We start from the raw sequence: 26,887 nt of genomic DNA on the forward strand, positions 1-26,887 counted from the left end.
AATAGTATAGCTCGACTCGACTCGACTCAATTTTCTGCCTAATTAATTCCTCTATTAAAATAAATCAATTCGGTTCGCTAATTTAGGCCCTTTTCAAAGTAAATTTCCAACGTGAATTCAAGTTCAATTGTCAGTGAACACGTAATTGACCTCGACTCTTATATTTTATCAGCGCGAATGAATTTTTACGGTAGAAAAGTTGATGAATTTTACCTCGAGACAACTGAAGTTCATCAGTGCAATGACCTTGATTCGAATGCAGCATCGCATTGGCTCCGTCGGTATTGAAAATTCTTTTCTAACGGGGGAAGTACGAGAACCGGGGTAAAGGAAAGACACCTGATCGTCCGACCCCAAATCGGCAGACCTGAGGTATTTGCACTAGGCGCCGCACGTCGGACCTTCAGTGACATCCTTCTTGGAAGACGAAGGCTTACAAGCTCTGCTCACCGCCAAAGCTGTGTTATTGGGGATATATATTCTTCGCACTTTGGACCTGATCAGCAGTTTGCCAAAGTGATGGTGTAACCAATGGGTTGGATAATTGGATCAATGGAGTGATTGATGCGTGTGATCAGTTGCAATTGTTGAATTTTTACAATTGTTTTTTGAATAATTTTATTGGGTAACTTTTATGGATTGAAGACTATTTAATCTTAATTTTTTTCATATATTCTTCTACTCAATGCATTTATCGCATTTTGTTTTTTTATTTTGAATTTCATTTTTAACCACAGACAGAAAAATTTAATAGGAAAAATTAGCGAATTTGATAGAAAATTCTATTGGATGTTTATTGAACTTTTATTGAAAATTCTATTAGTTTTTGGCCGATTTTATTGAAATGTTCAATAGAAAAAGTCAATAGAATTCGCTTTTTCTGTATAACTTATTATCTTCAGGTAATTTCTGTAGAATTTCCTCGGCTCAAATTTTCTAAGTTTTTTTCTATTCTCTTGTTCTTTTCTCCTCATCAGGAAAATCAAACAAAAAAACTTGGAAAATTTGAGCCGGGAAATTCTATAGAAAATATCTCAATGAAATAAGTTACACAGAAAAATCATTCTATTTACTTTTTCTATTAAATATTTTCTATTAAACATTTCTAAAGAATATGTGAAAAACTAATAGAAAGTTCAATAAAAATCCAATAGAATTTTCTAACGAATTCACTAGGTTTCTATTAAGTTTTTTCATCCGTGCTTTACTGCACATTTTTCTTCAATAGAAACTATCTCATAGACATTTTATTTTCCTTCTCTTTTCATTAAAAAATGAAAGAAAAAAACTTCATTAAAAAATGATTTTAAACATCAAGCAAAAATAAATTGTATTAAAAAATCCAATTGTATTGACTTTGTTCATAGAATATTTTCCATTAAAAACACGTAAATATGGTGAAGAATTTTTCAAGAGAATCGGCCAAAAATTAAAAATTTGAAAGAAATTTCCATGGAATTTGCTGTGTTTCTATGAAATTTTTCCGTAAATCATCAAGAATTCCTAATTAGTCAAGCAGAAAGCTTCGTGAAGTTCATCTTTTAGTTCAACAAAATACATTGGAAATTTAAAAAAACGGGAATTTCCACTCCGCATTTCTCGCGTTATTGACTATTGATGAAAGTTCATTATGAACATTTCAATTCAATTCAATTCTTTATTCTATCTTATGGTGTTAGGTTTGGATACAAGGGGATTACAAATCACATTTAAAGTTCCCAAGGCAAAGGTCACGATGATCATTCGAATAAGTACCAAATGATAAAGAGAATCACGTTATTAATAAATTAAAAACGAAAAAAAAACTTCGATAAGTTCGGTAAAAAGACAATTATAAAATGTTTTTCTTTATTTTTATCGCTTTTTATCTGCTCTCTACATAATTAGATTCATTTCATATTCTATATTATCTCCAGGCTATCTACTCGTTCAGCGTTAGATGTTTTGAAAATTATTTCTCTCATTGTGTAGAATCATTTCACTAATGACCGGTTTCCAGTTTCCACCTCGAAGCCCTATCCTCAGGATAGACTCATAACAAAAAAAAATCTCTTCTAGAAGAGATAACCAGAAATTATATTATCACTTCACCTTTGACTACCATTCCCAAACAAAAACAAGTGATAAAATTCAACTGAAAATCTCAAAAATTCTAATAATACCCCCGAGAATGCTGCAGTTGTCCCCGAGCATGTCTCGAGTTACAGGAAATCCGTGCTTCGTATTTTCCCGTCTTCGAGTGTCCCCCAAACACTGGGTGGAGGCGTAGACTCTTCCAATTTATTTCTAGCGCATCCCGCACCCCCCACCCACCACCAACCGATTACACGTATTTTTAGGAAAAAAAAAAAACCAGTCGACAAAAAATACAATTTTCCCCGACTCTCCGTACTCCCCAATCAGAAATAAATGGATTCATGAAGAGGAGAAATGGATGGTTCTGAAATAAAGAGAGTTCTACCGATTCTCGTCCTAAATGTGTCATCTATAAATACTTTCGAGCCCCCAGACATGCCCGAGTCTCGTATTCGATAGACTAGGGGGGGCCAGATGCAACTTAAAACTGCAACTGAAAGCTATTGGGACTCCACTCCAGTGAGTCACGAATACCCCATCACACTGACCCCCGGAATTTCACCCCTTTTTTGTATTATTTTTCTTTCAAATTCTTCATTCCTGTACAGTCTCACTTCGTGTCAATCCCTGGCGCCTAGATAATCACGTGCGAAAAAATTTGATAAAGAGAATTCTTTGGATTCACCTACGCCGATGGAAAAAATTGTTTTATTGAAATGTTTCTTTCTTGGAACAAGTATTATGTACTTGAACCAATGACAAATAAATAAGATCTTACGGTGAATACCAATTATTTTTTCTTGAGATAGATTTACTTGAATCAAATACAACAGTCCTCAGCGTTAATTTGAATGTTGTTTTCTCGAATGAAGCCGATGTTTAAATTGAGCTTTCCGTACATCACATTGAACGAAATTGAGCCACATTTGCCAGACATTGACAAAACAGTATATTATGTCATCAGGCGATAATAGTATATTGTGCGTCAAGGGCGGAAAATCATGTTTTCCCGCCCGAGGTGCACATGCTATTTTTTAACTCGTCTGCAAAGGAAAGTTCGTATTTTGCTCTTTGATGAGCGGAAGGAAAGTACGAACTTTTCGTGCAGGTGTGTGAAAAAAGTATTTTTCTGTTCCGACGGGAGCAAAGTGACATTTCCCTCCCGCTTCGCGGGAGGGAAATCTGACTTTGCTCCTACGCCGGAACAGAAAAATTGCGTTCTAACCACGGAAGGTAAAATAAAAGACCCTTGCCCACGTGCTTATCAACTTTGCCTTCGGCTCGGATGATAATTCTGCAGCCGATCAATTATTTTAAATAATAATAATTCTTTTCAGTAAAATATAATGATAGTTTTTAATAATATTTGCCGTTAGAAGGACGGTGGCGATACAGTAGTATATATATATACCTGTAATAATAAGAATAATAATGATAATAATAATAATAAAATGTAATAATTATAAAACTGAAACCTCAATTATTTGAAATAATTTTTTTTTTCGGCTGATAATTCTGCAGCCGAGCCGAAGGCAAGGTTGATAAGCACGTGGGCAAGGGTTCTTTATTTTACCTCCCTAGGTTAGAAATATACTAATCTGGCGAATGTGGCTTTATTATAATCACATTGAACTAAATTTGTGATATCCAAGTTTGTGTTGAATTGCCGTAATCTTCCGTATTATCTGGCGAATGTGGCTTTATTATAATCATATAAAAAAATAAAAATAAAAAAAAATAAAAAAAAATAAAATAAAAATATTATCTGCCGAATATGGCTTTATTATAATCACATTTGCCAGATAATATTTTTATCTTCGTGTGATATACGATATTTTATGCCATTGGGCCCGAAAACCGCGATCTAACCGAGCGAAGCAAAGTTAGAATCGCGGTTTATCGGGCCTAATGACATAAAGACACTTTTCGGCACGAGGCGAACGTAGCAGCAGTGACAAAAAATTCCGATTACATAGCCTCCACTCGTAAAAACTGAACTTCATACTCTGGTTACGTCTACCAACTACGTCTCGTCGAAATATACTTGAACATTAATTTTAAACTGCTAGCTACGTACATAACGATTGGATGCTTTCGACTTTTGGCTGAGAGAGAGGCCAGTTGCCATTCGGCGGCAGTGCTACTCTGGCCGCTGAAGATGCTCTTTTGACGGGCATTTGAAGCGGGAAACAGAAGGAAATTGCGCGATTGAGATATCAAAAGGGAGTCTTTGTGCTGCGGTGATGAGAGATGAGGAGTAACTGGAGGGAAGAGGCTCACGTGTTATGGGATGTAGTAAATCACGAGTTGAATCTTCGACTGTCAGTGAAGAATCGGACGGTGAAGATAAACCCGTTAGGGTAGAAGTCATGTTTGGTAAAATTATGGAATTACTTTATTCGATGGAATTTTTAAGACTAATTGGTTTGGGTACGTCACGGGAACTAATGGGTTTTGAAGAAAATATCAAAAGTTTCTTTTATTGTCCGCGAAATTTCTTTTAGAAATAGTCCTTTCATGATTTCCTCTTCATCATTTCTTTGGAAAACGTTCAGGAAAGAAGATGAATGGAACGATCTGTTGAAAGATATTTTATAAATATCTTAGAAAATATTTGATTTAGGGGAAAACGCCAGTAGTAGATTTTTTTTTAATTCTCAATGAAGAATGTGTTTTCACATTTCTTCCTGAATGACTGATTTTTCATTGAGCTCTGACTGACTTAGTTTAATTGATTGCTGTATTTTTTTCAAGTCTTTTGATGGAAGTTGTATTTTCCTAAAGAATTGTCTTCCTCATTTCCTAAAGAAACGAAATAAAAATTTTATTTCGCGGTTTTTTTTTATTTTTAAATTTCTTCCCGAACTTTTTCTTCTGCAGATATTAAATAAAAAATTCTGCTGACAACTTCTGAAAAGAAATAACTGGATAAATTTTAATCGAATCATTTTATAAATTTCTTGAAAACCAGTGGATTTAAACAAAAACATCAAGAAAATTTTGATGTCAGCCATCAAATTGTTCATAAAGAATATCACAAGAGTTTTTTTTCATTGTCCGCGAAATTTCTTATTAAACTAATTCTCTCATAATTTCCTTTTCGTGTATATTTTTTTCAATATTCAGGAAAGAAGATGGAGGAAAAGATCTGTTGAAAGATATTTTATAAATATCTTAAAAAACATTTAATGTGGTGGAAAACGCCAGAAGTATATTTTTTGTTGGCCATGAAATTCTCAATGAAGAATATATTTTTACATTTTTTTTAACCTTTTCTTCTGAAGATATTGAAAGAATAATTTTACTGACAAGTTCTGAAAAGAAATAAGTAAACGAATTTGAAAGAAATTATTTTATCAATCTCTTAAAAACTATTGGATTAACAAAAAATTTTAAAAACTTTGCTATCGTTTAAAGTTTTTAATAAAAAACGTCCTCCAACAATTTTCAATTTTCATTGAAAGCAAAATGAAAACTTTCTTTACTTTCCACCGCCAAGTCCAATTATTTTTTGTATTCCTTTTATTGGAATAAATTTAACTCCATTGGCTTCCGTTTGTGAGCCAAAAGAGTCGTGAACTTTCGAATTGACACCGAAGGATCAAAAAGAGAGTTCAGAAGTAACGTATAAAGGTAATAGAAAGAAAATGCGTGTGCGTCGTGAAAAACAAGAGGAATAATAATAGGTCGTACAGGCTACAATTGTCTTTGGTACATGGCCAAAAGGGTCAAAAAGTGTGCATACGTCGGGACGCCTCGGATGGTTTTTGATGATCACTGCGAAGTTGGCACGTGAGCAGTCATGAGTATCACACACCGGGAGACGCATCGAAGATTGCCATCGACCCGGTGATTAATTTCCCTCGTAACAGGTGGCCAGATGAATGTTCGGGCCTGAAATAGAGGCACGAGACGGTGAATTGGGTCACTAATTAGAACTATTTAATAATAAGTTTTCATACGGACTACGGGGAAAATGAACGAAACTTCTAGCTAATTTTCTTAGTATTATCAGTTTTAGCCATCGTAAAACATGATTTTATGAGAGTTGGCAGTGTGTGCGGGCGAGGAAAATGTCAACGAACATTTTTGGATTTTCTAACATTTATGTTTTTCTAGTTCCAAGTAGAAGTTGAATGAAAACATGTATCAGATCATTTTGAAAATATTTTGAATGCTTGGGAATTTATATATGAAAATGGGAAAAGAGCTTTTTTATGTGATTTTTTTTCTCAATTTCATTCTGTTGATGATAACTACAAATTTGTTGCAGAAAGATATTGCGTTTTATTGTTGTTTTGCTTTAATTTTTTAAAGAAAGAAGGAAAAAGTCAAGTGAAAGGAAAACTTGGAAAACTTATCTTGAGAAATTTCTATGAAAAATATCTCAATTGAATGATTTGTTAGAAAAATTGAGTTCTGTATTTTCTTTTTTAAATCAATATTTTCTATTTTTTAAAACGCGTGGAAAAATTGCGAAAATGTTCTGATAAAGCGCATAAATTAATGACAATTTAACATGAATAAACCCCAAGTTGAATAAATAATGTGGTAGATTATTTTGAAAATATTTCGAATGGTTGTAAATTTTAAAAAAACCGGAAAGGAGTTTTTTTATGAAGTGTTTTTTCAAAATTTAATTCTGGTGATAACGAAAAATTTGTTGCAAAAAAATCTTAGCTCCAATTTTTTGATTCAATTTTCTTTACAGGAGGAAAAAGTCTAGTGAAAACAAAACTTAGGAGACTTATACCAAGAAATTTCTGTAGAAAATATTTCAACAAAAATCTATCAATGTTTTTTCGACAAAATATTCTCTATTTTTAAAAATACGTCGAAAAATTGTAAAAATTTTCTGACAGAACTGTCGAAAAAATAATGAAAATCCAGTGGAATTTCCTAACTAATGCAAATTTTTCTCTCTGAAACTTCTTTTTCGTACGCACCCCTTCGAAATAATTTCAAATTTGCTTTGATTTGATCACATCACTCCTGATTTAATCTGAAGTATGTCCTTTGTCTGGGCCGAACGTGCGTAAATTGATGACAATTTAACATGGATAAACCACAATCTTGTCAATTAATTTAATCGTCGAATCTCCCCGCGATGTTCGCACCGTGAATCTTAAGTGTCCACTCATTATTTCCAATTTTTACGATCCGCCTACCCTGCAATGTAGTCTAAGACCAATTAAACCTGACGTTTGGACAAATGTCGAATTTCCGAGGTTACAGACAAAAAAATCGCCAACCTCCTCCTTCATCTCTGAAAATATATTCATTGTTTTCATTTTCTGTTCAGGCACAAATCCAAGATCACCGGGAAAAGTTCCCAATGGGACTGCCTCGGGTCATGCTGGCAGAACCATCAAAGATTATGAGGACCAACTGGGCGTATTACAGAAGGAAAATTTCAATCTCAAATTACGGGTTTACTTTCTCGAGGAGAAAATGGGCATCAGTTCGGCGGACGAGAATACGATTAAGAAAAATATTGAGCTTAACGTAAGTTTCAGTGACACAATAGTTCATTTTACTTCAGATTAACATAGGAGAGGGTGGGGTGGACACCACAAAAAGGACACTTGACTTTTTTTGAAATGTTCATGACGTGTTGATCAGGGTTTCAATATACTAATTTAAATTAAAAAGTAGTGAAATATTTGATAATCTAAATTTCCAATTGATGATGAATTAAATATTAAAAATTTGGAACTATAAATTTTCTATTAAGTAGATAATATTAAATTTCTTATAAGGGATTTCCGACTATCCAAATAATCGTCAATCTTTCATTCTCAATTACTGATTAATGAATAATTCGAAATTTGACTATTTAAATTGATGATTACTTCAATAATAAAAATTTACAAGTGTTGTTATCTGATTTACTACTTAATAATTTAACAGTAATTCAGTAGCGAAGTGGTAAAACGGTACAAGTCAATTTTGACAATTGACCAGTTTTCAATGAATATCTCGGAATCTAACGGAGATAGTAAAATTTTGTTACAACCTTTTTTGTAGAGCCGATTGAGAGCTACAACAAATGTAATTACGAAAATTTCGCTATAATTCTTAGATTCGGAAATATTCCTCAAAAACTTAACTGGGAGATAAGTCGACTTGAACCGTTTTACCACTGCGCTACCTAATTATAATTTATGGATATGGCTATCCCTGGTTGCATCAATTAACTAATAAAAAATGATACAAATTCTAATTGAATAAACACCCTCAATGAGGCACAAGTGCTCAACGCCTTCAATCTGTTTACCCCTCCAGGTTGAACTTGAATCCCTGAAGAAAGATCTGATTGAGAAGCAGGAACTCCTCAGTCAAGCGGCGAAAGCCTTTCAACTGCACGAAGAGCAAAAAGAAGCAGCGGCTCGCAATCAAGCTCAATACCAGGAGTCCTTAGAGGCCGAACGGCGAAGAATAGAAGAGCTCGAACAAGGTACCTCCCTCCCCCACCCCATTCACCACTCCACTTAACTACTTGAAAGTGGATTCTTCATCCACTTAATTATTTGAAAACCTCAAACGTCATCCACACAGAGAAAAGAAGTTTCTAGTTTTCAGAGCCAAGTTACTGATTTTAAGATTCTAAAGGGCATTGTCCTGAGAATAAGAAAATTATTACATACTTTTAGAAAGAAAATCTCCGAAAATCAGTACCAAAGACCTACTTATTTCCATTGAATCTCTCTATATTATAAAAATCCAAATCTACTTCTGGTGATGAAAATTTGGTACTTGAAATTGACTTCAAAATTAAGGGTCATAAGGGTTAGAATGAGGTTCACGAGGGTCAAAATAAGGGTCATGAGGGTCAAAATAAAGGTCATGAGGGTCAATAAGGTTCACAAGGATCAAAATGAGGGTCATAAGGGTCAGAATAAGGTTCACGAGGATCAAAATAAGGGTCACGAGGATTAAAATAAGGGTCGTGAGGGTTAGAATAAGGGTTACAAAGGTCAGATTAAGGGTCACAAGGATCAGAATAAGGGTCACAAGGGTCAGAATATGGGTCATGAGGATGAGAATAAGGTTCACGAGGGTCAAAATAAAGGTCATGAGATTGACCTGTTTACCCTACCCTACAGAGAATGTTACTGAAAACTACAAAATTTTGTCTCTCTGTAATTGCAGAACTATCAGATTACAAAGAGAAGCTGCTAGAGCCCTCGATGTACTACAAAGAGGCCTTCGGTATCACCCCGGAGTCAGCCTTGGAGAACAAGGAGAAGCTGATCCAGATGGAGGAGCTAGTGGAGAGTCTCGAGGTGGAAGTTAAGCAGTTGTCAGCGAGCCTCGAGGATGAGAGGTCCTGGGCGCAGGAGTTGGAGACGGAGAGAGATGCCTTGAGGATTCGACTGGAGGCGGAAGTGAGGAATCGAGAGAAGTTGACGGCTGCTCGTGACAGCGACATCGAGGAGCTCAGGGGGAGGATCAAGGAACTGGAGGAGGAGGGCTTGAGGCGTGAGAGTGCAGTCCAACAGTTTAAGAGTGAATTGGCTGAGAAGGATCGCTTGATCCGGGAGAAGATCGCACTGTTGGAGGAGAAGTGTCGAGCCTGCGATGAACTCGCTGAGGTCGCGGAGAAGAGGAAGAAGCAGATCGATCAGCTCAGGACTTCGGTCAAGTCCAGAGACGATGCACTCACCGATCTGAATAATAAGCATAGAGCACTCTTGAACCAGTCTGAGAACAATATCGTGAGGAGGCTGTCACCACCTGGCAGTCCAATCACTTATGATGATTCATCCCAGGGGGTGAGGTCGGGGCAGAGGTCGGGACAGGCGTCTGGTGTCACTAGTCCGAGCAAATGCACCAGTCCGTTCGATTGGGACTGCAGAGCCAGGGGAATCATGCAGATGAATTCGGGGGAGGAGAAGGAGGTCAGGGAGTTGGTGAAGGTTTGTGGATCAGTTGCAGTTTTTTTGGAAATTGTGAATTTTAACCCCTCATGCGAATGTGAACGATTGATTGCAAAATTTATTATTTTCAAATCGAGAAAGAATAACTTGATCGGACGAACAAAATTGGAATCCGGAATGTTGTAGCTTGAATTAGATACCGGTTTCATATTTTTGTATTCATTAGAAATAATCGAATTCGAGTCGTATTCAGCAGATAATACGCGATTGGTAATACAAAGGCCCCTGAGGTAGTTGAAGAGTCGTGAGGGGTTAAATGACAATTCCTCGGAATTTCAGAGGGACTGTCAATCGCAAATTCAAGAAGGTGTTTACAGTATTGAAATATTTTGACTGATATTTTCGGTTTATTTCGTGGAAATTTTCGTCACATTGAAGATTCACTAAAATTTCTTGGGAATTTCCGTCACATTGAAGTTTCACTAAAATTTTGGGGAATTCCATTGTTGAAAATTCAAAATTTTTGGGAAAAATCAATGGAAAATAAGAGTTTCAGTGCAATTATTCCATGAAAATGATTAGAAATTACGAAAGTGTGGATGAAGATATTCTTGATTATCAATTAATTGCAAATTCGACGTAATTTGAAACTCAATACTTATATTTTCGTTGAAAATTCAAGTAAGCCGGAGAGTTCCCGTCTTCTCGCTACAGAAAAATTTGTAATTCCATTGAACTCTCTGTGAAATTTTCAATTTCATGACTTTTCCCTCTAAATCGAATTCAATATTACTCTCTGGAAAATTACTAGTAAACTGTTTCTGAAATTTCAAGTTTTTTCTGACAGTGCTCCTGAATTTTCCTGGTTTATATTCATTCTCAAGAAATAATTGAACTAAAATTCACAATTTTCACATTACATTATGTTATTCAATGAACAAATTCGTTGGCTCTTGTTAATTGTTTTTACTTATTACTATAATCAAATTTATCATTTAAAAATTGTTACATTATATGAAGTATTACTGAACTATTCGTCTGCGCACTGTTAAAAAAAATCTTTGGCTGTAATTTTTGGATAAATTTTTTATTATATTATAATTTCCCCTCATATTTCAAGGACTTTCACAATTGAAAAGTAATAAAAATCAGGAAAATTTGGCAAATGTATTCTTCAATGTTCATGTTTTCATTGAAAACTTTCATAAGACGAATGCACTCATCATATTATTGCTTTTTTATTCGCATTTTTGGCCTGAAAATTCAGCTATTTTCGATGTAACATGAGAAATTGGAGTTTCTCTCGAGTTCCATTGGACAGTTTGGAATAATTTTTGTTTGGAAATGAAGAGAAATGGTTCCCCTTCATTCTTAAAATAATCCAAAGTTTCAAGTTACGACTTCACGACGGTAATTTATGGTTTTTCTAACATTCGAGGAAAGGGAAACAGTTTATTGCACTCGTTAGCATAGACTTTTCAGCTGCTTTGATTCATGGATCTTTAAAGAACTTCGCTAGGCAGATCACGTTATTTAAACCGAAGATATTAATATGAAATGACTTTCAGGATGAAGGCATACGCCATCAAACGACATTTTACGATATTCACATTTTGTCGTTGCTCCTGGAATTAAGTCTCATATATTTAACAGCATATTTTGATGTTTATCACTGGGACGAGTTATTTCAGATGAAAATATATTTTGACATTGTAATAATTGAATTTTTCAATGAGATGAGAAAAACAAATTTAATATGTTTCGGTCAATATCGAACGAAATGTGAAAACTTGCCTTATTATCAGTCCATTTTAAAAATGTTGTCGGTTCTAGATTAATTTAGTGAACAATTACGTGCAGGAGGAAGAACTAAAAGACATTTTCGGAGCGGAATAAATTAATCACCACAAAAAACGTCTCTTCACATTTTCCATAGAATGACTCACCATTTGAATAATTGGGGTTTTGCATTAAATTTATTTACTCGAGTTAAAAAATATTAAAAGATGAGACACGTATTTTTTTGTTTAGGTGAATGATGAAAATTCAGTGCGTTATAGGGAATTAAAAACGTCTGCAATGGAATGTTTTTGTTAATTGGGTGTCATTTCTTGGTTTTTAATCGTTTTTCGAATGAAAAAAATATGCATTGATATCTTTCATTCGATTGTTGTATTCAGTACCAAATTGAGCTGAATTTTCTTGATTTATATTCATTTTCATGGAATAATTTAGTTGAAATTCGCTATTTCTGTAGATTTTTCATCAATACGTGAATTTTAAATGACGAATTTCTTTGAAATTTCAGTGTAACTGTCGCTTGATCAAAATTACCGAAAAATGTACCGAAAATTTCAGAAAAGAATACGTAACTAATATTTTTCATCTAATTGTCGTATTGAGTACAAAATGAAGCTGTATTTCCAATTAACCGAAAATTCAAGAATAAATTTACCTGAATTTTCCTGATTTATCTTCATTTTCATTAAATAATTGAACTAAAATTCACAATTTCTCGCGTTTTTTTCATGAATTTATGAATTTTCACTAACTATCTGTCACATTTCAGTGGAAGTCTCACTCCATAAAAATATCCAAGAAGTCTGTCTAAACATTACTTTATTAAATTAATAAAAATCATGCAAAAACCCAATTTAAAGTCCAGAAAAATATCAAAAATTGCCTAGGCCATCCCCCGTTCCCCCCAAAATCACTTCAACTAACAAAGAATATTGTTAAAACTGATCAATTACCCTTGACCTTTCCTCAGGAACTCGAAGAGAGAGATCGTAAGCTGAAAGACCAAGAAGAAACCAAGAAGCAACTGATGTTGAAACTCTGCAACGTTCAAGAGACCGCGGAAGCCACCCAACGAGATCTGAAAAAAGTGCAAACAGACCATAACAAAGCCCTCAGAATGATCCAGGAATTCGTGGGCCGTACGAAACACCTCGAGCAAAAGCTCAGCAAGAAGGACAAAAAGATAGAAGAGTTGAAGTTGGAGACCAATAAGCTCAAAGAGTCTGAATCAAGAACCAAGAGAAATGCCCAGTTGTCCTCAGTGAAGCGAAATTTAACCCTGGAGATGGACGACGATTCACTGGAGAAGAAATCGTCGAGTCAGGTCGGTAAATTATCAAATGCTTTCCATTTTTTTCGGAAAGGAACAACACTCTCATTACTCTCATGACATTAACCCTGTCATACCTCATTCTAAAAAGACGAAATTAATTATCACTAGATGCTTAATTAACGATTAACCGATTATAATCTAGTTTCATAATGTTGTAAACTCGATTGAATTGAATTAAACATTGAAGAATTAATGAATCTGAAGTGTCCCTTGGTCCATCAGCGCTGAAAGCCGTTATTTTTTCTCTTTATTTTCAGAATAACTCTTCTTCTTCTTCCTCTTTGCTTTGACAACACTGCATGATAGCTTCTACTCATCGGTGCTTCCAATAAGACAAAATTTTTACAATTTTACCTGTTTTTTTTTGTAAAGATTACTGCGAATGAACATTTATACTGACTGTTACACGTATTATTTCATGCCCGAGACATCGATCACCTCGAAAAAGAAAGGATTAAATCAACTGCGAAAACAGATCAATTCCATAATTCAACATCTTGGCTGTTTTATTTCTGAATTTCATTTATTCCTTTCTCATTACGTAATTATCTTTAAAAAATGTCAGGAGAACTTGTGGGAAAATTTCTTACAAAAAATGTCTTGACATTTTTCCTGAAAACCAGTCATTTCTAAAATAATTACACAAACAAAAATTATCATGTTTAACGAATTACTTTTCACCACTTCATCTTCAATAAATATCTCAGAAACTAATAACTTTATTTAACATAATCGTAAAATCGTCTCGGTAGCTAACAAAATTTCCTAAAAAACAAAAAATGACTCATTCCTGAGATAATTCTAGAGATAACAAGCAATATTATGTTCAACAAACACTCTTCACCACTTCCGTCTTCTTAATTATGTTACTATCTCAGGAACTGATGACTTTAGCCAAAAATATCAAACGAATTATTTTGTAACTGACAAAATTTCCTACAAAAAATGTTTTGATATTTTGCTTTATGGCAATATTGCTTCATTGCAATTCATTCTTGAGATTATTGCACAAATAACAGGTAATATTATGAACTAAATATTGAAAAATGAATAAATCTGGAGTGTCTCTGGGTCCATCCGTGTTGAAAGCTGTTTTTTTTTCTTTATTTTCAGATTAACTCTTCTTCTCCTCTCTTTTTTACTTTGACAAAACTGCGTAATAGCTTCTACTCATTGGGGCTTCCAATAAGACAAAATGTTTACAATTTTACCGATTTTTTTACAAAGATTTACTGCGGATGAACATTTATACTGACTGTCACGCATATTATTTCGTGCCTGAGTCTTAAAATGACTCATTTCTGAGATAATTGAAAATAACAAACCAAAATACTGTAACAAATTAAAATAATTGTTTGTTATAATAATTGTTTGGTGTTATTTAGCAATAATAAGCAATATTATGGTTAACAGTCACTCTTCATCACTTCCGTCTTCTCAATTACGTAATTATTTCAGAAACTGATGACTTTAGCCAAAAATATCATAATATCTTTCTTGTAGCTGACAAAATTTCAGACAAAAAAGTCTTATGATATTTTGTTTTAAAACGATCAATTTTCTAGATAATTGCACAAATAAAAAACAATATTATGTTCAACAATAACTCTTCATTAATTATGTCATCTTAAATATGTAATTAGCTCAGAAACTGATGACTTTAGCCAAAAATATCAGATAAATTTTCTTGTAACTGACCAAATTTTCTACAAAAAATTTCTTTTGATATTTTCCTTTTAATCGATTCAGTTTCGAGATAATTTTACAAATGTGAGGTAATATTATGATTTAAACATTGAAAAGTAAATAAATCCGGAGTGTTGAAATTTCAGAATAACTCTTCTTTTTCCTTTTTATTTTGACAAAAATGCATGATAGCTTCTACTCATCAGTGCTTCCACTAAAACGAAATTTTTACCATTTTATTTATTTTTTTATCAAGATTTACTGTGAATGAACATTTATAGTGATTGTTAGACACATTATTCCGAGCCCGAGACGTCGATTATCTCGAAAAACAGAGGATTAAATCGGCTGCGAAAACAGATCAATTCCATAATTCAACCCCTTGGCTGTTTTATTTCTCAATTTCCTGTTCGTCATTTCGGTAGAATAAGAGAGAGCCAACATGTGAGATTCGGGGTGTTGAAGATGCCTTTGCTCGAAATGCTAATAATAGGTGGGGAGTATGGGACGTTCCACGGCTCCTCAGGCCTCACGAATATTCATTCTACCCAGTTTACTCTGCGTCGTGCACTTTCACACTCGTCCCATCAAATATTTACGAACTGTTGATTATGTTTTGGGGTTTTATCGTTGATAACTGATGATAATGAGTGTAATAACAAGAGAAAATCATTTGCTCTTCCTCATTTCGAGTCCAAATAGTCTCAGAATTTAATTTCTTCACGTTTTCTTGTTTTATGAAGGAGTAAAAACGATTGAATATTTCGGGAATTGTTCGGTGGGATTAATAAACTCGATAAACGATTACTTTTGATTGCTGTTTATGAATAATCACGAACTTTTGACTACTCTTGTGGTCTTTGTCATCAATTATTGATGATAATAAGTGTAGTAACGAGAGAAAATCTTTTTTCATCGTTATTTCTAGTTGAAATAGTCAAAAAATGCAACTTCTTCACATTTTCTTTTTTTATTTATCAATTATTTTGTCAATTTTTTTTACTAAATATAGTTCTTGTCCGCTGGCTGAAAGAATTTCATAAACAATACTCTTATGTTTATGAATATTCACGAGCTTTTGATTAGTCTTGAGGTTTTTGTCATCAATTATGGATAATGAGTGCAATAACGAGAGAAAATTATTTTTTCTTCGTTATTTCGAGTCGAAATTGAATTTCTTCACGTGTTCGTTTTTTGTAAAGAAGTCAAAATGATTGAATGTCTTGTAACTTCTTCGATGATGTTTAGGAAATCGATAATCAATTATTTTTTCATTAAATATTGTTGTTATCCACTGGCTGGAAAACAATTAGCGCATTATACTATCCTGTTCATGAATATTCAGAAACTCTTGATCATTTTTGAGGGTTTTGTCATCAAGTACTGTCGATAATGTGTGTAATAACGAGAGAAAATTGTTTTTTCTTCGTTATTTCGATTCGAAATAGTCGCAGAAATTGAATTTCTTCACGTTTTTTTTTTATAAAGGAGCAAAAACGATTGAATGTCTTGTGAACTGCTCGATGGTGTTTAGGCAATCGATAAGCACTTATTTTTGATTAAATATTGTTCTTATCCACTGGCCGAAAGAATTTAGTGAATAATGCTCTCCTGTTTGTGTTTAACACTGCGAATGGAGGTAGGTACGAGTGACGCGACGCTTTCGAAATTCTCAATGACAAAAGATGTATTTCGGTATTCAAATTTTTGTCTCTCCTTGGGCCATCATAAACACTCAAAGCGAAATATTGCGTAAATAAAACCGAAGATAAATCGTGCGGAAATAAATGCGATGGGGTTTCACTCCCTCGAATTGTTATTTGATGAAACGAGTGACTGGAAATTTATTTTTTAGGAGCCAGTTGTTGTCACACTAGTGCCTCCAAGACCCTGGGCTAAGAAAAAATAAATAATCCTTTCTCGAACACCTCTCACCAAATCATTCTGTAATTCTCACGCTATTCTGTAAACTGACACTAGAGTATTCAATAAAATCCAATGTTTCAATATCTCAATCTGTTGATTCCTTGCTTTCGAGTTTTATTGACTGTTGAAATTTTGTTTGTTTTTATGTACTTCAGCAGCGTTTCGAGGAAATGGAAATCAAGATAAACGACCTCAGAGACGAAATCGACATGATCAAAGCTGAGAAAAATCGACTTGAAAAACAAATACACGATGAGTCAGAGGTAAAGACAAATATTATTTGTAAACAGTTATTAAATTATTCTTGAAGTCTCTTCTACCTTTTATTTATCCCCTTCTATTCAAATTTTTATTAGAAAAGTCCAATTAGCCGAATCTGATCTTTTTGTCTTCTTTCCAACTTTAGCTCGATTCTTTTTCCATTTTCACTTATATATTTTTTTTATCGTTATTTTGCATCGCTTCGACCCGGTTGGGGCATGCTGCGATGATGATCAAGACTAAATGGTTTAAGGCCCGGGTGTACTATCTTTCGAATGTTATCTGGATTTTTTTTATCTTTCGTAATCCAAAACTGTCAACTGAGTGGTACATCATGTAGAAATTCCCAAAAATTATGGTAGAATGATAAAAAAAAATAGAAAACATTCTGAACTTTTTCAAAGAGCGTTTTTAATTGAGATTTAGAATGGGTTGAAAAAAGTGGAAATTACAAATATCTGATTCGCCGTGGCAAATTATCTATTAGCTGTCATTTTCCATGGTGGATAACAAAACACTAACTCCTCATGGGAAATGACAGCTAGGTATCTAAATTTTAAAAACAGTGATATGTAGTCATCTGCCATTTTTATGTGATAAAAGTGTGATTAAAAAATTCTCCAAAATATTACAACTTTTTTCAAAGAGCCTTTTCCGTAATAAATGTCTCTGTGCAGTGTGGGAAAAGATTTACGAAATCAGTCTTCCCCCTGCATGATATTGGGTGACAGGCCGCCATTTCTCAGCGTAAATCAGATACATTTTTCAATTTCTTGTTATTCAACTTATTCTAAATATAAATTAAAAATGTTCTTTGAAAAATTTGAGAATTTTTTCTACTTTTTTTGCTTATTCATTCATAATTTTTCAAAACTTCTGCATGATGCAGGACTTAATTGACAATTTCAGATGACAAAAGATGAAAAAAAAACATCGAGATTAACACTCGCAAGATAGTACACCCGCGCCTTAAATGGTCATGTCACCATTCTACCCGGCCGGGTTTTAAACTTCGAACCCATTTTCAGAATCTAAAATATATCACTATTTTCATTAAGTTTTACATTGCGCAGATATCTGTAAAATTATGATTGTAGAATCAAAAAAAGTAGAGAAAAAACTGAATATTTCCAAAGAGTGTCTTCTACATAATAAATAAAAAAATACGGAGCTTTAGAAATGCAGGAGTCGCCCCTGATTCTGACCCTTACTGTGACCCTCATAACGCCATTGAGAATGAGTTACTAGGGGAGGGTGGGGTAAAATGGACACTAGACTTTTTTAAAATTGTTCATAACTCAGAAACAAATTTATCAATTGAGCTCAGTTTGGGCTCTTCACAAAGGGAAAGAATTGTTCTTTGAACAGATCTTTTTTGTAGTTAAGGATATCAACTATTTCCAAAAAATCTTAAAAAAAAATAGAAAGTTTACTTTTGGAGAAAGATTGATGAAATAGTTAAAAAATTACAATTTTTAACAATTACGAGCATTTTCTATAAATAATGTAAACACAATCAATTTCCCACCCTAAAAATCATTGGTCCAGAATCCTAACAAATTTATTCATACTCAGAATTATATCAGAAATCGGGTTCATCCCTACAAAACTAAGGTTTCTAAAAACTTAAATAATTTCAATTATTTATTTATAAACAGTGAATATTAAAAAAATAATAATTCTGTGCAAATTGTAATTGGAATGACGCTGAATAATCATGATTGTTTTCAAATTTTTCTCACGCAATTTAATTGACAAATTTGATGATTGAAAATTCTTGAATCTATGCTGTGACCTGCACCAAGCTGTAAAAGACCCTTGGATATTCTTAACAAAATTTTCCCGAAAAAGTTCATCCTGATTTCCCTAAATTCCCCCTGCCCCAGATAACTTAATGACAAAAACGTCAGACCCATTGGCACATACCACTTAAAACCCGAGAACCTCCGCAATCGCAGGCCCCCAATCTAAAAATACCCGTTCACTCCTCCCAATCACCTCGCCCACAAACGCACGAAGCCATCGAGCCGCATCCACCACTAATCAACAAATCCTTCCAGGAGCTGCACGACCAAATAGCCGATAAACAACGAAGAATAGACTACCTAGAACTGGAGCGTGACGAGATAAAACGTGAGCTGGCGGGCAAAGAGAACGAGCTCAAGCTCATGACGTCGAGTGCCCCAGTGCCTCCCCCCGAGCTCGAGCAACAGCTGCTCTCGAAGACCCGGGAGATCGAGGAGAAGAACCAAAAGATCGAGCAGTTGTCGAAAGACCTCCAGATAAAGACCCAGAACCTCCAGAAGCTGGTGAACACCGAGCTGTGGTCTAAGAACAAAGAGATAGCGAAGCTGCACAACCACATGACGAACCAGTCGCACGATCGAAGTCGAAACAAATCAGAGTCCCACCAGGACCTCGTGAACCCCCACCTGGAGCTCCTCCTAAAGGAGCTGAACGACATTGGGATCGAGGTGAAGTTCACAGAGGACCTCGTCCACTTGAACTACTCGAACCAGTCCCTCCCGAACCTAAAAACCCTGACCGACAACGTCCAGAAGCTTCTCCTCCAGAAGAACGACCTCGAGAAGGAAGTGGAGTACCTGAAATGGCTGAAATTAATCTCCAAAACGGACATTGACAGCGAGGACTCCAACGGCTTCGAGTCAGAAAAATCCCGAGAATACTGTGAACTCCTGCGCGGGCACCTGAAGTCCCTGGTGAAGTTCATGAAGGAGATGCTGAAGAGCTCCAACTACTCCATCAACGACGAGTACAAGCGAATGGTCCTGGACGTTCTGGTGGGCTCTAGAATCCTCTCTGAGGACTTCGTCCAAGCCCTGGAGGGTGTAAACACCTTCTCGAAGAGGGAGCTCACCCTGGAGGACCTCTGCACGTGCAGGGACTTGAAACGCAGCAGATCGAACCTGATGGACGAGAAGTCAGACTCGGAGGCCTTCTCAGAGCCCGACAGAAGTGTCTCCCTGGCGAGAATCGGTCTCCAGGAGATGCCCGAGAAGTCCTCGAGGTCGAGGTACACCAAGTACTCGAAGAACTTCAGTGACTCTGAGGACTCGGTGGACTACGTTCCCTATCACAAGACGTATCAGAGTGATCTCAATGAGATTGACTCGTCCCATCATCTCCAGGAGCTCAAGGAGACGAATAATTCGGTGTATGCTGAGCTGATGGACCTCAGGAACGACTTGCTGAGGAGGTCTCCCATGAGTGACGTCGATGAGAAGCTCAAGCCCATCATTCTGAAGATCGAGAAGTCCCAGAGCTTCTGCGACAAGCTGCAGGGCTCCTTCGACAGGAAGATGCAGGAGAGTTTGATTAAGAAGGAGAGCAAGCAGAATAGTGTGAGGAAGGCGCAGTTGGAGAAGAAGATTGTTGATGTCGAGAACATGGCGATGGAGATTGCTAAGCAGAAGTCAGAGCTGATGCAGTACAAGGAGAATAACGAGAGGAAGACTGCGGAGGTGGTGATGGGGCTGAATATTGAGAATGAGGGACTGCGGTTGAGGGTTAAGAAGCTGGAGGAGGACAACGAGGGGGCCAGGGCCAGTGTCTCCATGCTGACGAAGGAGCTGGATAGGCTGACACTTTCGCAGAGCCAAGTGCTGGTGGAAAACACGAAGCTGACGAATGACAAGCTCAGGCTGGAGCAGGAGATCAGGAAGGCCGAGGCCAGGTTCGATGCCAGCTTCAAGTCTCTGAAGGAGAAGTTTGAGAAGGAGGTGGCGGATTTGAACATGATCAACGACTCGCAGAGGGGCCGGATGCAGGAGCTGGAGGCTGCTAATAAGGAGCTGAGGAGGCAGGTGGTGGTTTGTGAGACCAGTGATTCTGCTCCGAGCTCTAGCGGGATCTCTTCTATTCCTGCTGATGGGGGACTCAAGCAGACGTGCGATGATTTGATGCAGGAATTCCATTTTAATGTGAGTTTATCATTTTTTTAGGCTTCTGTCAGGGGTTTCGCGATTTTTTATAGGAAATGCAGGGGAAATTGAGGGATGAGGAAATAGAAGGATGAGTTATCGTGAGTCGTCAATTTTTGAATGATTTTTTGTTAATTGTCTTTGAATTAACGACTGAAGTGAGAAGATATCTGTAAAAATTTTGATGGCTGTCTTAAACTATCAGATATTCATGAAAAACTAAACTATTTCATCAATAAGAATGTTCTGGAACATCCAGAACAGTCGAACAAAAAGACGATCCAATGTCGGTCCGGGGCGGGCGTTCTTGATCTTCGTGTTCTGGATTTGTTCTGTTTGTGGAACATTTGATGCATTTTTGTTGCTTCAGAATGGAAGCATTGCAATCGTTCAAATTTAAGTTTCGGATTTTTTGCGGTATATCGGCCTATTATAATCCAAAAAGTACGAATATGCCCTTTCTAGATGTTTAAAAACTTTTTTTTCAACTATTTGCAAATAAATTGATGGAATCGAACCATTTGTTTTCGAATGAAGGTATTGTTGAGCTCCATCCATCGACATCAATTAAAATTTAATCCATATATTATGTTTTTCAACTTTTGATTTTTTATATCAATGTTCCCACCATAACTAAAAAAATGTTGTGAATCTGTAATTGTTGTTTTGATTTTTAGAATAATTTTCAAAAAATTTATATTATAAAAATTACAATTCCGAGGATATCTTTGGATATCATGCTCTAAATTCATTCAGTGATAGATGCGTGGCATAGATATATATTACTTCATATTTGAAATTTTATCAGCTATTAAACTAAATTAAAAATATAACACAATTGATTAAAGAAGAAATTTCATTGAATTTAATCAAATTAAATGAAACGTTGAATTATATACTATAGAAGCAGATGACGTTCAAAATGACCGTTCGGAAGTATATTTCTAATTTATTAACAAAAAAACTATACTATATTAATATAAAAGCAATTTCCCACTTTTTCTTTAAGTTGAAATTCTCATTTATTGTCCTCAGGGCTCTCAGTATTGGCATCCATTGAATTACCCACCATCAACTGGTCGCAGTAAATCCAGTTGTTCTCCAGACCTCGGTATCGAGAGTGATGCAGCAGTGTCAACAACGAGACCCCTCAAAGATACCTTAAAAATTACTGAGTCCATGACAAATCTACTGAGCGATGACGAGAACTGCAACAATCGAGGACTGCGGGATCTAGACAGGGAGAGCCCGCTACACCTTGAAGGTAATTCTTCTTCTCTCTCACTTGATTATTGTCAACATTCAAAGTCAACTGTGAATGATTTTTTGATTAATCTACTTTGTTTATTATTTATAGGTGGCCATAATTATAGTATGTATCTCAAACAGTTGAGTTTTATTCGCTTTTTGGTACTCGATTGTCATAAGAATGCAATTCATTCGATTAATGCAACACATCACAATCAAAATTCGTCTTTCATTATCATTGAGAACACATCGATATGCATTTATTCATTAATGTGCATTGACCCATTCGATTCATCATTTTTTAAAGACAATCATTGCCATTGAAAATAATTCATCATGTTCATTCGAAGTAATTTTAGTAGTTAAGTGGTAAAAAAGAGGAAAGACAAGTCTAGAGTAAATTTTGTCATTCGAGAATTGACTATTTTTCGCTTCCGGATGGACGCTTTGTAATCGTTTAAATTTCAGTTTTGGATTTTTTGGTGTGTACGTATGTAACAAAGTTTTTCTTCAATTGTTCGCTAATGAATGGAGGGAATTGTTCAGCCCTATCGATCGCCACTAATTAAAATTTAATTCATCGTGTATTTTTTTAAATTCTTTAATTTTTTCGAAATTCGCTTGTCCCACGCAAACTAAAAAAAAAGGTTCTGAATTGATTGAATGATGGCTTAAAAAATTTGTTTGGATGTCCTTGTGACCGAGTTCGAAGATGAAGGCGATAGCAATAATCGTTATTTTGATTTATTTGAAAATTTGCGAAAATTTTGTATTTTTTGAAAATCAGAATTCCGGGGATATCTTTGAATATCATGCTTCAAGTGAATTCAATCATAACTTAAAATGTTTGTTTTAATGCCATTAAGTCGAAGTTAAAAAATGAACGATAGCTATATTAGTTGATTTAATTTTTATGATGATTGTTGAAAATTTAAAATTTTTCATGAATTTCCCTGAAAGTGAGCTTTTTGACGGTTTCTTCAAATGTGATGTTTCAAATTCATTCAAGCATTTGTAAAAGAAATTTTTCTATTAACATTTTATCGAAGGGCTGAGGGGAGAGATAGAACTGTCAAAAAGACAATCGGTTGTATAGAAGAAAGGGATAATAAGAATAATGATGATGATAACATTCAACTAACTTGAAAATCTGACAAAATTAGTTATAAAGAAATCATATTCAATTTAATAAAATTAAATAAACAATGAATTACTCATGATAAAAGGAAATTATGTGCAAAATAACCATTCGGAAGCATATCGCTAATTAATTAGTAAAAATTACTGTACTATATGCAATACAATAGCAATTTCCCACTTGTCATTATTTTTTTCGTCCCATCTGTTTTTTACCACTTTCCTACGAATTTTTTGTAATTAATGAAAGTAAAATAATGGCCCCCTCGAAAATATTTAACGTACTGAGCAAGTGCTTAGCAAAGTAACCAGAATAAAACCCATGTCTCTATGCCCTAATTCTCTAAATTAAGTACTAAAATGACACAACAGTTCACGTTAAAATTGTTCAATAATCTCATTATTTTGATGAATGGATAATCAACAAAGATTTACTGTGCGACTTGAACTGTTACATTCGAAACTAAATGATTCAAAAAAGACTTGAACGTAATAATAAAAACAGAAATAACAAAAAAAATTGTTTCTAGGTCTAGACGAAGTGGATGCCTTGAAGCAGGAAAACGAAGCGTTGAAGCGACGATTGATGAAGACGAAGAGAGCTCTGGAGGACACATTCAAGCACCTGTCAGCGTCCAACAAGAATAAGAAAAACGTTGAGAAGGCGATCACCAAACAACTCATGATCACAAAGAGCATTCTCCAGAAAACGAGAACCTACGAAGAGCCTTTCGACAACTGATGACGTGGGATAAACAAATGTTATTTGTTTTTGAAAACGGTGGGAGAACAATTGATCAAGGAAATTGATCTTTCTCTCCGAATTTACCACTGGGTATTACCGTTACTCTTTCAACGATATTACGTTTTTTTCGTCCTACTCTTATTTTCTATATTCGTATTCTACGGTTTTTTGCGGTTCACTTGTGAGCCGATCGACTGAATTCTACTAATTGGTACTTATCTTTGATATGAAATAATTCGATGAAAAATCTCGGAGAAAAAATGGCCATTAACATAATTTTTTCGTATATTAAGATACAGGGGCATTTTTTAACAAAAGAACAAATGAGTAAAAACAAATTGAAGGTGTGAGGAGATTGTTTAAACGTAATTGATAAGGAAATATCGAAATCACGATTCTTCCACGATCATTCTAAATTCAAGTGTATATTGGAAATTGTAAATAATTCAAGTGGAATGCGAAAATTATACTTTAGGCTTTTCTTTTTGTATGTAGATTTTGAAAATGATTTTTTTCAGACGATATGGATGATAAATTTATGGGTGATTATGTACGTGTATATAAGATATGTACTCATGGTTCAACATCTGTAAATAAACATGCGAGTAAAGTGCCATTAAAGTTTTGCCTTTTGAAAATTTGTTTTATTTCTCTTGAGTCTAATTCCTATTTTTTCCCTTTCTCTTACCATCTTACTTTTTTAAATGGATGCGATATGATCTTCGGCATGATCAACTGGTGACGTGGAATGAACAGATGTGATTTCTTTTTGAAATCGCTGGGAGAACAATTGATCAAGAAAATTGATCTTTCTCTCCGAATTTACCACTGGGTATTACCGTTACTCTTTCAACGATATTACGTTTTTTTCGTCCTACTCTTATTTTCTATATTCGTATTCTACGGTTTTTTGCGGTTCACTTGTGAGCCGATCGACTGAATTCTACTAATTGGTACTTATCTTTGATATGAAATAATTCGATGAAAAATCTCGGAGAAAAAATGGCCATTAAAGTAATGTTAGTGATGGAATTGTAGTGATGGAATTGTATCGAAATTTCGTATCAACAGGTAGTTGAAAGATATTTCTCGGAATTGTTTATGAAATTTGAAAGGAATGCGGGGAAGGGAGAGCAATAAATTCCAATGATCCTTAGATTATGATAAATTTTATTATCACTTGCTGACTAGATAATAATATAAAGATTCGTAATAACTGATTTTGGTTAACTTGCGAACACGATGAAATCACGTCCAGGTGGTTTTGTCCATTGAATTAATAATTCTTTATCACTTTATACATATCTTCTCATTATGTACTCTATTACTTCATATCTTCACTCTTGTCGGACTACTTTGTGTTGTTTCGACTTGTATTCTACGAATAGTGATTCAATTCGCACATTAAAAATTATAAACGTCAAACGAGGAATGTACAGTGACTTAATTCGAGACTATCTGGTTCAAATCCTTTTTACATTGCACGCATTTCAAATGAGTTTTCGTTATAAATAAAGTATTCACTAAATTAGTTACAATTTCAAGAGTCGATTTTAGTTGACTTGACTTTATCGGAAAACAAGCATAGGTATTTTATACAATTTTTTCATGGAGAGAGAAATGTTGAAAATTGCACTTGAATTACTATTTTTGCAAAAAATGCAGATGTACACAAAAATCGATAGATGCTCATTTTTCCATATAATTTATTCTACTGAGATATTTCCAGTAGAAATTTCACTGAAGAGAATCTCTAAATTTTTTTGAATGTTTGTTTTTATGATTAAAAAATTCAAGCAACAAAATTTGGAAAATTTAAGAAATCTTTACTGAAATTATCTCGAATGAATTACATTGAATTATAAAAATCTTTTGTTCTATTAGAATATATAATAGAAATCCAATGGAGCCAGTAGAACTTCCCATATTTTTTTTCTTGAAATGCAATGAAAATTAGAATATTTCAGGTGAAAAATTGACAAAAATATTATAATTTCTACTAGAGTTTTGATGAATATTTTTGTTAGAAACAATCGATAGATCCTGATCTTTGCACGTAATTTATTCTACTGAGATATTTACAGTAGAAATTTCATCGAATAGATTTTCTCAATTTAAAAAATTTTTTTTTCTCATTAAGAAATTTAAGCATACAAATTTGGAAAATTTAAGAAATCTTTACAGAAATTATTTCAGTACAATGAATTGTATTGAATTGTGAAAACATATTGTTTTAGATGGAATGTCTAATAGAAATTCAGTAGAGAGTCAATAAAACTTCTTAGATTTTGTTCTTGGAATGCAAAAATTCATTTAAAAAAAAAATGCAAATAAATAAAAGAAATGCGAAAATTTCACAAAATGAAAAATTCACAAAAATATTGTAATTTCCACTGGAGTGTTGTCAAAAATTTTCCACAGATTTCTCCCTCCATGTGCTCACCGAAATGTTTTACGTCCAATGTGGATTTTCTAGATTTGTTCCTCTAGAAATTACAGACTCGGACGCCAAGAAATTTATCTCGATAACAACCAATGCGCCCTCCACATCCAACTGCGGATTTCTTGTATCTCTGAAGGAGAATAAAGTTCTTTTCCTGGATTTAACATATTCTCTTGTCTTCGAGTGAAAACAATAACGGACAAATTCACGTTTCTCTGCACCTGACATTAAGTTATCGCGATACGCGACGATACTGATGTACAATAGAATTTTCCTTATCATCGAAATTCCTTATTTCAACTATGTACAATATGACACCTTTTGAAAAATTCTATTTGTCTCACACAAGCTTTGTGGATGACGACTCCATTGGTTGAATAGACCGAGGAAATCACTTCGATTTTATTTTTT

The 26,887-nt window shown here is 34.6% G+C and overlaps 1 protein-coding gene across 7 annotated transcripts in view; it reads left to right on the top strand.

Moving 5' to 3' along the window:
- Positions 1-24,671, top strand: part of LOC107038109 (centrosomin) — a 50,923-nt gene extending 26,252 nt beyond the window's left edge. For 3 of the 7 annotated variants that reach the window (XM_015257011.1, XM_015257006.1, XM_015257007.2), the window contains exons 3-11: positions 7,379-7,581; positions 8,362-8,533; positions 9,229-9,995; positions 12,727-13,080; positions 16,857-16,964; positions 19,023-20,903; positions 21,939-22,167; positions 22,261-22,275; positions 23,819-24,671. In XM_015257011.1, coding sequence (XP_015112497.1) covers positions 7,379-7,581; positions 8,362-8,533; positions 9,229-9,995; positions 12,727-13,080; positions 16,857-16,964; positions 19,023-20,903; positions 21,939-22,167; positions 22,261-22,275; positions 23,819-24,030 — 3,941 coding nt within the window. In that variant the 3' untranslated portion in view covers positions 24,031-24,671. Of the gene's footprint in view, positions 1-4,211; positions 4,453-7,378; positions 7,582-8,361; positions 8,534-9,228; positions 9,996-12,726; positions 13,081-16,856; positions 16,965-19,022; positions 20,904-21,938; positions 22,168-22,260; positions 22,292-23,818 lie in introns of those variants that run through there. The other 4 variants (XM_015257012.1, XM_015257013.2, XM_015257008.2 and 1 more) reach the window with 4 other exon arrangements.
- Positions 24,672-26,887: the final 2,216 nt, after the last annotated feature.

The sequence above is a fragment of the Diachasma alloeum genome, unplaced genomic scaffold (genome assembly GCF_001412515.2).
Source record: "Diachasma alloeum isolate Michigan unplaced genomic scaffold, Dall2.0 Dall_scaffold_00277, whole genome shotgun sequence".
NCBI classification, from domain to species: domain Eukaryota; kingdom Metazoa; phylum Arthropoda; class Insecta; order Hymenoptera; family Braconidae; genus Diachasma; species Diachasma alloeum.